General features: G+C 36.3%; 1 protein-coding gene across 2 annotated transcripts; it reads left to right on the forward strand.

Moving 5' to 3' along the window:
• Positions 1–336: 336 nt before the first annotated feature.
• LOC117341061 (GTPase IMAP family member 4-like) lies at positions 337–9,888 on the forward strand. Of its 2 annotated transcripts, XM_033902887.1 has the most exons (4): positions 337–399; positions 3,291–3,356; positions 3,955–4,029; positions 7,059–9,888. In XM_033902887.1, the coding sequence occupies exons 1-4, from the start codon at positions 393–395 to the stop codon at positions 7,940–7,942; spliced, it is 1,032 nt and encodes a 343-aa protein (XP_033758778.1). In that variant the 5' UTR covers positions 337–392; the 3' UTR covers positions 7,943–9,888. The 2 variants fall into 2 exon arrangements, with proteins under 2 accessions (XP_033758778.1, XP_033758780.1); XM_033902889.1 differs by lacking the exons at positions 337–399; positions 3,291–3,356 and adding an exon at positions 3,613–3,653.
• The last annotated feature ends 376 nt before the right edge of the window (positions 9,889–10,264 follow it).

Raw genomic sequence — 10,264 nt, forward strand, 5'->3', positions numbered from 1 at the left:
TATAGTGGTTATATTATGTGACACTGTGGTAATTCCCTTTTGCTTTGCAGAACTTCTTGTCAGTTTTATTGACGAAAACTCAATAACCAGAATTTCATACATTTTTACAATGAATAATGATAAAAAAAATCTTTTCTTGATGTAAAATAATATTTTAAAAAATAAACGTAAATTAAGATGTTTCATATTTTCGAAACTATCCAATACACGGATTAGGTGTAACGCCTTAAGCGTGAAGTGCATACCTTCTACTGACATGTAGAATAGGATATTTATATACATACATGTAATCTGTGTCGTCTAAATCTATAGATATACATTTAAATACGACCTTGTTTGTTATTGGTACGGGATATCGACAGGCAGACAGTCGTGTACATAGCCAATTCACAATGTCAGGTAAGTTTGATATTTAGCTTTAAGTCCATGTACGGAGTATTTACACACAAGTGCTGTAATCAAGTAGAAGCGTATTATTGGTTTATTGTTCTGCACGCGTGTGTATTTGTTTTCAGTGAGTATCCTAACAAAAGGTTTGATTGATAAACGTCTTTGTTGCGAAACCTACGTGGGGCAGTTGCCAGGTACTGACCGTAGGCCGGTGGTTATTCTCCGGGTACTCCGGCTTTCCTCCACCTCCAAAACCTGGCACATCCTGAAATGACCCTGGCTGTTAATAGGACGTTAAACACAAAACAATACAAACGTCTTTGTTTACATGTCAACAGTAGGTCTATTCCCGGGCAGCTAACACGTTAACTTCTCTCTGTAATGTGCGTTTCAATGTATGATATTGTTTTGAATGTGTATGTATGTTTTGTGTGTATATGCTAGATCTAAATGGTGCAATCAGTGTGGAGCCTGGTCAATGGTGCCGATGACTCAGTTGATGTGGCAAGAGTTGATATGACCAACACAGAAGCTGAGCCCTTGACAGGATTGATCAGGCTACCAGGAAACTGAATATGTATGTATATGTGGGATGAATGTATTTTTATCAGAATATGTATACAGGTATAGGAGTATGTATGGTTTGTATGTATTTATCCTTGTAGTTAAATTGATGTTGATGATGAGTATGATGATGATGATTATGGTTATATGGTGATTAGTATGATGATGAGTAAAATGATGATGATGATGTTATGATGGTTATGAGTATGATGATTATGATGATAATGATTCGTAGGATGATTAATATGACTATGATTGTGATGATGGGATTATGATGAAGATGACTATGATGATGATGATATCATGATGAGATTTTGATGATGACTGATGATAATGATTCGTAGGATGATTAGTATGATTATGATGATGATGATGATATTATGATGAAGTTGACTTTGAGGATGATTATGATGTTTAAGATGATGATGATCGTGATGAGTATGTTGATGATGATTAGTATGATGATGATTATTATAATGATGATGATTTTAATGTTTAAGTAGGATGATGAGATTATGATGATGAAAAATATAGGTTATGATGACAGTGAAGATGATATTATGATGATGATGATAGCAAACCATACATATTTGAATCGATGTGTGTTTGTGTGTGTGATTCTTATGTATTTATATATTAAAAATGTCTTTAAAAATAAAACAAATATAAAAAATAACCTATTCCACAAATTATATTGTAATCTCTGCCAAAGCTTTCGCGGAACTTGCCGAACTATCGCGATCGGGTTTAACGGATGTTATTCGTCCGAGCCAAGTTGGTTGCCCGCCAAGATTGACAGAAGTATTATGGCGTGGTATTGTCCATCCGTTCAGCGGTGAAGTTTTGTTTGTCGTGATATCTGTATTTTCAAACGAGCACTTTAATACATTGTGGGTTTACAGGTGCAGTCATGATAAATAACTGTTTCCCTGAACAGCATTTATGTTTCTATTTTTACAAAAGTTATTTCCCTTTGTTAATTTCAGCGTTTGATTTTTGCCAAAGGATCTCATCCTACGCTTTTCGAACGTCATTTTTTTAACCTTAGCATGTTTTATAACCGTAAGATGTAGTTGTGTTTCCCTGTACGGTTTTCTGATCCAACTATTTTTTTCAAGCTACATACATTTTGTATATGTATACACCTTTGTATATGTATACACCTTTGTATATGTATACACCTTTGTATATTTCAGCATTTAATATTTGTACAGAGATCACCTCGAACAATTTTCAACCGGTCTCTTCTTAACTTAGTGTTCGTAGTAAATAGCAGGTATTTTCAAAATAGACTACCTTATTGTGAATCACTTTTCTCCAAGAAAACTCGTCAATCTTTTCATTTTCTAAAATAAATTCTACAGGAAATGCTTAATCATTGTAGCAAACAATTTTGATTGTATAAAAAAGAAAACAAAATCGCCGAATCTACGTATTGGCCGCTTTGTGTTCATGGTAAATAACAAGTATTGTCGAAAAAATATTATGAACCAATAGTCAAAACTGAATGCAGTTACATTGCTTGATCAAGTTTTATAGAAAACGATTTTTGATAAAGTTAGTCAAATTTTGACCTCTGATAAAATGTGTCCAGTTTTATCTAACGTAAGTGTGGTTTACTTATTTAACGGGGGTTACGTACGCTATCAAGGTCTGGTGGCCTTTCAGCTGATGAGAAAAGAGAAGAAAGTGAGTAGAATGGTTATAGTATGGAGTAAAAGTGAGCGGAGTCGTCTGTCTAACTGATGGTGTACTTGATTTTCAAAAAGAAAAGAAAGAAATTCCCATGAGTCCTAACTTAGTAGTAGCTACGCCTACCCTAATGAAGATGAAGGGGCATAGGAGTGAGGACCCTACCCTGACAACTTCGGTTTATCAAGGTTTTTTGACGTTCAACTAAACACAATGAATAGCTTAACATACTAGATATTGACCTAAAATGTCAAATCGTCTGCGTGGTATAGAAGTAAAACTATAAATTGTTTCAGTGCACAATCACATTTCCTCTCATTTTATCCATTTTAAGATGAAATAATTGCTTTTGAATTATTTTCCTACAATACATATCGATAATGTTTTTGCAGAGCAATTGTGTGTTTGGAATGGTTTGGCATTATATTGTTATACGTCCTGTCAACAGCTTAAGTAATTTTAGGGACAGCATTCCCTGCGTGCCAGATGCATGCGTGAGGTGTACGTGTTTGCGTTTTGGGAGACTGTGGTATATTTGTGTTTGTCTCCTTGTGATAGCACGAATAAGATTTTTAATTGTTTGAAAACTACACGTATCATTAACAGTAACATATAATGATCCTTAATGTGATTTTATTTCCTAGGTGTATCAGGAGATTCCTCCAAACGACCGTCATTCGTCAGAGCGGAGAGTGACATTGCACCAATCGGTGAGTAGATACGATTCCTCTGAATGTCGGGTCGGAACATACACTCGTCAACAACTGTGATATTGTCAGTTCCTTATGGTGAACTTCGAGCTCGTTCTGATGTTTGTAAACATTTCAGTAGTTTCCATTTTATCTGATTTCTATACAAGTGTGCAAAGGTTACTTGACATAAGTTAAATATTAGATAATCCCAATAATGAATTTGTATACAGTAATTGTTTACCGTTTATGTTGATCACGTTTTTACAGCGCAACAACTAGGCGCTGTCTCGTTAGGACGAACGACGTCAGGACCTAGTAAGTTGGTATTATGTACAAATCATGTGATTTCGAAATGTGAAATATTCATCCGATTTCTAAGAATGTATAGGACGATGTGTGTATGGACGTGAAGTTTGGAATTTTGATTGATTCTGAATTTTCCTATCACGAATTCGAACTATGGTCATTTAAGGACGGCCTCCCCTAAAGAGACGCTTTCTCTCCCGGGACGCCTCTATATCATTGTTCACGTTTCGCACTCGTTTTATCGATTTTTGGATGACATTATTGCTTATGAATTATTTTCCTACAATACATGTCGATCATGTATTTGCAGCGCAAGCATTTGGTGATGAAATGTTGTGTAGAAACCGGGGCGCTGTCTCGTTAGGACCGAAGATGACAATGCCTGGTAAGTGGGATTTATGTGCAAATCTCGCAATTTCCAAATGTAAGATTATATGTTATATTTCTTATAATCTATAGGATGTACTTGTATGGACGTGGACACAAGGGTTTCGTTTGGTATTGAATTATCCTATCAGTGAAAAGTAAAATGTCTTTTTCTTTGTCATTATTGAAATACTGAACTCAAATATTACATTTTGTGATTTTTACCTTATTTGACATCGTATCAAACTGGTGCCAGTTTATTGGTAGGTTCCAAATGCCAGCATTTCAATTTTTACTACATGTAGCTCAGATTCTTCTAAATGTATTACGTGTAATAATATCTCGTCTGTTCCGCTTTGTCAGCAATGTTGGTTTGACTAAAACGCTATAAAGTTCACAAATATTGAACCAAGCTGTATCAAGTTTAGTCTTGTGTTGATATTGATGCATTGAAGAACAGTTACAAGAAATCAAATGGGTCTGTATTGCTCACCTAGCTCTGAAGTATATTTAGGCCATTTATGCATTCTATGCTGATTACTTATTTATTCGAATATCAGGGTAGGTTAGCTTTAATAATGTCAACAACATTTTTCTCGTCCTTCATTCCAGCATACTATTGGCCTGACCTCAGGTCTCGGGAGACCCTTGGCTATGGAGAAACCATTGTGTAAAGATTTAAGCGTATTTGACTCCTGTTACCTTAAATGTAGGCCAAGGTCATTCATAAGAACGAACATTCTTGCCCTTTATACAAGCATGCTACAGGCCGAATATCCAGTCCCTGCGCCTCTTGGTTATTGAGAAGAAGTCGTTTGAAGATCTTAACCTATTTGATCCCCGTGACCTTCAATTTAAGACAATGTCATTCATTTAAACGCACTTGGTAGCCCTTCACTCTTGCAGGCAACATGCCGATTATCAGCCACATTGGCCTCACATTGGCCTCATGGTTATTGAGAAGTAGTTTAAAGGTTTGGTTTGGTTTATTTTGTTTAACGTCCTATTGACAGCCAAGGTCATTTAAGGACGGCCTCCCGTGCGTGCGACATGTATGAGTGTGGTGAGTGCGTATGTGTGTTTTGGGAGGCAGCGGTATGTTCGTGTTAAGTCTCCTTGTGATTGGCCGGAACTTTTGCCGATTTAAAGTGCTACCTCACTGAAGCATATTGCCGAAGACACCCAGCAGCACACCCCACCCGGTTACATTATACTGACAACGGGCGAACCAGTCGTCCCACTCCAAATATGCTGAGCGCTAAGCAATGGGTAGCAACTACCATTTTTAAAGACTCTGGTATGTCTCGGCTAGGGGACAGAACCCAAAACCTTCCTCACAGCGGCGAACGCTCAACTAAAGGCCAAAAGCGAGGCATTGTCAAGGGAGACATTAGGAAGAAGAAAGTTATCAAGAAAGAAGAGAAAAGATAAGATCCCAAGTTTAGTCGCCTCTTACGATCATGCAATGGGGGCAGCAGGTACAATTCTTACGCCCTACCTGCAGTTTAAAGGTTTTTGCATATTCGACCCCTGTGACCTTAAATGTAGAATTATTGAACGTAGAAGTTGTTCGAAAGAAAAAGTTAACGCCGGATGGCTGGCCGGCGGACGCCGCACCTAATCATAAGCTCGCCCTTCGGGCAGATTAGCTAATGAAATATTCACAAATTCCCATAATTCGCCTAAATATGTCATTTTTACGAAATCAAATTCAGTCAAACAAATGCTCCTATCCTGTGGTATAGATACTTATGAGCACAACTACTTAACTATTTGTCAAGTTTGGGCATTTGTGTGACGTGAATTATTCCATTCTACATCTGATCACCAAGTAAATCTATAGAAAAAAACTGATAGCATATACAGCAAAATATTGGTCGTTTTAAGAAACTACATGTCCAAACAAACCTTTTGGTATATAACATGACTATTTTTTCGCATATTTTTAATCATTTCGCCGTGTTTGAAATTCAACATTATTCTCGTATATAGATGACTCTTAAAATGAAATGTTGACGTCGCCGTCGGAAATGAAACACCATAGTCTCGATTTGCGACTTCCTCCCTGTCAAGACAGAAAAATAAATTTGCATAGCCTTAATATGAATTCAAAACTCGTATCTTATTCAGTAAATATTTGTATCACTTGTTTGCAATTGTGGTGAATAAATTTCAAAAATACTTCATCAAATTAAAGATTTTGTCAGAGATTTGCGAAGGAACGAATTGGGTAGAGACTATAAAATATTAAATGCTCTTACAAATGCTGAATCAATTCTCTGACTAGAACGTTACGTGATATAGTTTGGCCGGTTTATACACCTAATCTGGAATTCGTTATGGTTTACTAGTTCTATAATCTGATTGGCCATGTCAGTGTCAATATCGTTGTTCTAATTGTCAAAGTCGACCATACCTAAACCATGACTTTGGTATAAAATGTAGAGCCTTCAATCCCTACATCTGTCCTGAATACTGCGTCAACGAAGATCGAATATGTCACCAACACTAGAGGTTTTATGAAATTTGATGGTAACAGCGTGCAGCCCCTCTCTGTACCACTTTTATTATGTTGATGTGATTTTCAGGTAAAGGTCCAAAACAGGAGATGCGTATTTAAGGGATGGATGGACGTGTAGGCGTGTTCCTTATTTTTCCTGGAACTTTTTTTCCTGAAAAGCCAAGGGTCTTGTTTCTTTCTCAGTGATATAATTGTGGTATTCCCATTTCAGATATCGTTGTAGTTTGAGTCTAGTATTTTGAGGTTTCAACATGTTTAAGTATTTATATTGAATACAAATAAATACACGAAATACTAATTTACTGACGTGCCCTATTTGTGCAATTATATCGACTTAATTCGGGGAGGTATACAATGTATCCAGAAAATCTGATCAATGACATTTTGTCATTTTTCAAACAAATGTTCAATTTCGCCGTGGACCGCAAGTGAAGAGAGTTTCCGATCATGACTAGAGTAGTTTACATACAAACCATACTTAGGGATAGAAGTCGAACTAATTCGATCCGTTTTTGTTCACTTTTAAGGTGGCGGTAGGCAGTATGTAGCAGAAACAAGAATCATCCTAGTCGGCAAGACGGGGTCCGGAAAGAGCAGCACAGGAAACACACTGCTAGGAAAGAAAGATTTCCGGAATGAATCTGGTCCAAGATCGGTCACAAAACGAACTGAATATTCCACTTGTACGTACAACGGTAGGTCAGTGGTTGTGATAGACACTCCAGGTCTCTTTGATACTGATATGACGGAGAAAAAGGTCAAAATGGAAATAACGAGATGTTTTGCTTTAGCATCACCTGGTCCTCACGCTTTTCTGGTTGTGATTCCGTCCAACGTTCGCTACACAAGGGAATGCCAGGACACCATCGACAAATACCTGGAATTATTCGGTAGAGAAATTATAAAACGCACCCTGATTGTTTTTACTAAAAAGGATTTATTAAAAAGTGATATCACTACAGAGAAGCTATTTCTGGAGAATTTGGATGAGGAACTAAAGCGTCTCTTGGATGAAAGCACAAACGGGCATGTGTTTGTAGACAATAGATCGAGGGATAGAGAAAAAGAAAGAAAACAATTGTTTGCAGCCATTGAGAAAATATTTCATTCTTGCAATGAAGCTTGCTTTAGGAATAGAGCTTTGAAAATCGTAGAGAAGGGATTACAAAAAGAAGAGACGAGACAAAATCTACCGACCGTGCCTGAGGATAATGATGACAACAGTTCTGATTCTGCAACACCATGCACTATGTCATCGACGTCAACGGATAACGAGAAACGCCCGTCAACACGACAGAGTATCCTTAACGATGACGGCGATGATGGTGGACTCCTCGGAAGATTGACGCAGTTATTCACCGATTTTTTCAATTCTTTCTTTGAACTGCTGAGGGGTAAGAAGAAAAAATGAATGACCAATTACCTTCTTTTGGTACGAATATATTTCAGCATAAGAATGCTGTTTACACTAGCTGTTGTACTTACATAACACCAGGATTTAGTCTGATGGTTCCAAGAATATTTTCACCAAACATAACATTTGCATATATCCAGAAACATTTCATGGAATAATGATGTATGATATGTTTGTTCAGAATATCCAATCGAGGGGAAACTGACACGCTATGATCACCACGGAGAGCGGACATATATGCAATTTACAAAAAATGATTTAATTCAGTTAATGATTCCTATCTATTTTGCTGTGAAAGCATGCGGAGTAGAGTCCTCGTTCTTGTATATACCTCGACTAAATAACCATATTATCACTAGCCTCCAAAAGTTTGAGTAGCTATTTTGATTTGATTTTAAATGAATACATATTTATATGCACTCTGAAGAAACTCCAACGTGCTCCGCCTGTTCTTATGTTACTTCCGGTCTAAAAGTGATTATTATGAATTATTATCCAAAATATTTGTTTTTATATATATCTTGTTCATATACTGATGCTACTTGTATATTTCTATTACACGGTGCGTATGTTTGTGAGATGCAGTATATTCCCTGTAGCATATTCAATTAGACTCGCTGTACTTACATAAATGTATTCATACAGCCGGCCGGTGTGGCTCCCACAATCTTATGATATTAATATACAATATGGTGTAATATACGTCATGTTTTGCTTAGTGGTCAGTATATTTGCACATATTTTCATTTAACTGGCGTTCCAGTGATATATATGTTTATTCACAAAGCAATAGGTAACTGATGCCTTTGTGCTACATCAGCAATAACAATGCAGGTACAGCAGGTGTTGTACAATAACTTACTGGTAAAATGGGGAACCGATCTTGTGGTGACACATACATTAGTAATTACGATACTTTTAGTCACAATTTGCACTGAAATTTTACATTTTACACAATAAAGGCAATAAAAAGAGCAATTGCGGTTAACTAATATAAAAAATCCACTGTCATATTTATGATTTAGATTTATTGTCATAAAGTGAATATTGCATATTTCAAAGAAAAACATGGTATTTCACTTAATGCTATAAAACTGTTTTATTATTTCATTAGCCTTACACATCTTGCTGTTTTCGATTTGTACACGATAAAAATTCATTAAAAGAATTGAATGGCCATAGTAAGATATTTGTAAATAGTTTTACTGTTATTCTGTATATAAGGAACACTATTGTATTTGTAAAAGTTTGACGTTCTTGTCCATGGTTCCAGTAATGTCTAAATTGTGTACCAGGTGCACGTGATATTAATGATAAAGAGCTGTTTGTATATTACCTTTAATAGTCTCGCTTGGTATTTTTATCTATAGACACTCCGTACACATTCTAACATATTGCGATAATATTGTCCACTGGAGAACTCTAGGGGCACACTTTTAGTGTACGTTAAACATACCGTGGGATACAGCGGACCTTATTCCAGGGCTCAACAATGTCCCCTGAACAGAAGGTATCGACTTAGCAATGGGAGGCACAATGGTCTATCTTGACTAGAGATGCATAATCCAAAGCCTTCCTCACAGGGGCGAATGTTCAACTAAAGGCGAAAGGAAGGCATTGTCAAGGGGGACATTAGGAAGAAAAAGTTTTCTTAGAAAGAAGATAAAAGATAATATCCCATATTTAGTCGCCTCTTACGACCATGCAATGGGGGCAGCAGGTAGAATTCTCGCACCCTACCTGAAGGGCAGCTTTTGTTACCAATACGACCGATACCTTAATGTTTTTCGAGAGGGCTTGTTTAGAAATTGCATGCCCCCCAATTCTTGTTAAGTCATCTTGATTTAATAACATGTTTTCAAATAACATAATTTAAAGCTATCATGTAAAGTTTGGTAATAAACTTCCAATTTTTTTCTATGAAACAATAAGTTACTGGTCTATTTCTTTTTGTTGTTGTTCTCAAGTTTCTGGGTCAGGTATCATCAATCACTTTGTTTTCTTCATTTATTTGCAAAGATGTTAATATATTCTGACGTCTACTGATATAAATGCTTTCGAGTTCATTTAAATAAGGAAACAATCTAATTGATAAGGAAATGAGGTTTTTTTTAAAAATTATTATTTAGATTAAGTAAAACTAACTTACTAAATAATACAGTTAGTGTCCGGCCAATACCCTTGACTGATGTCTTATGAGGATCTACTATGCGTGGTCAATGGATATTAAACAAAATTATTGAACGACATTTCTTATTTTATACGAAACGAGAATTTGCATTTGGCAAGTTTCATATCAAATTAATATACGATATTAAT

Source organism: Pecten maximus, chromosome 13 (genome assembly GCF_902652985.1).
Source record: "Pecten maximus chromosome 13, xPecMax1.1, whole genome shotgun sequence".
Taxonomy (NCBI): Eukaryota; Metazoa; Mollusca; class Bivalvia; order Pectinida; family Pectinidae; genus Pecten; species Pecten maximus.

What these genes read in the sequence shown, in the direction of transcription:
- LOC117341061 (XM_033902887.1), top strand. An exon ending in GAGTGACATTGCACCAATCG is followed by an intron (nt 3,357 to 3,954) that starts GTGAGTAGATAC and finishes ATGTATTTGCAG; the next exon opens with CGCAAGCATTTGGTGATGAA. An exon ending in ACCGAAGATGACAATGCCTG is followed by an intron (nt 4,030 to 7,058) that starts GTAAGTGGGATT and finishes TTCACTTTTAAG; the next exon opens with GTGGCGGTAGGCAGTATGTA.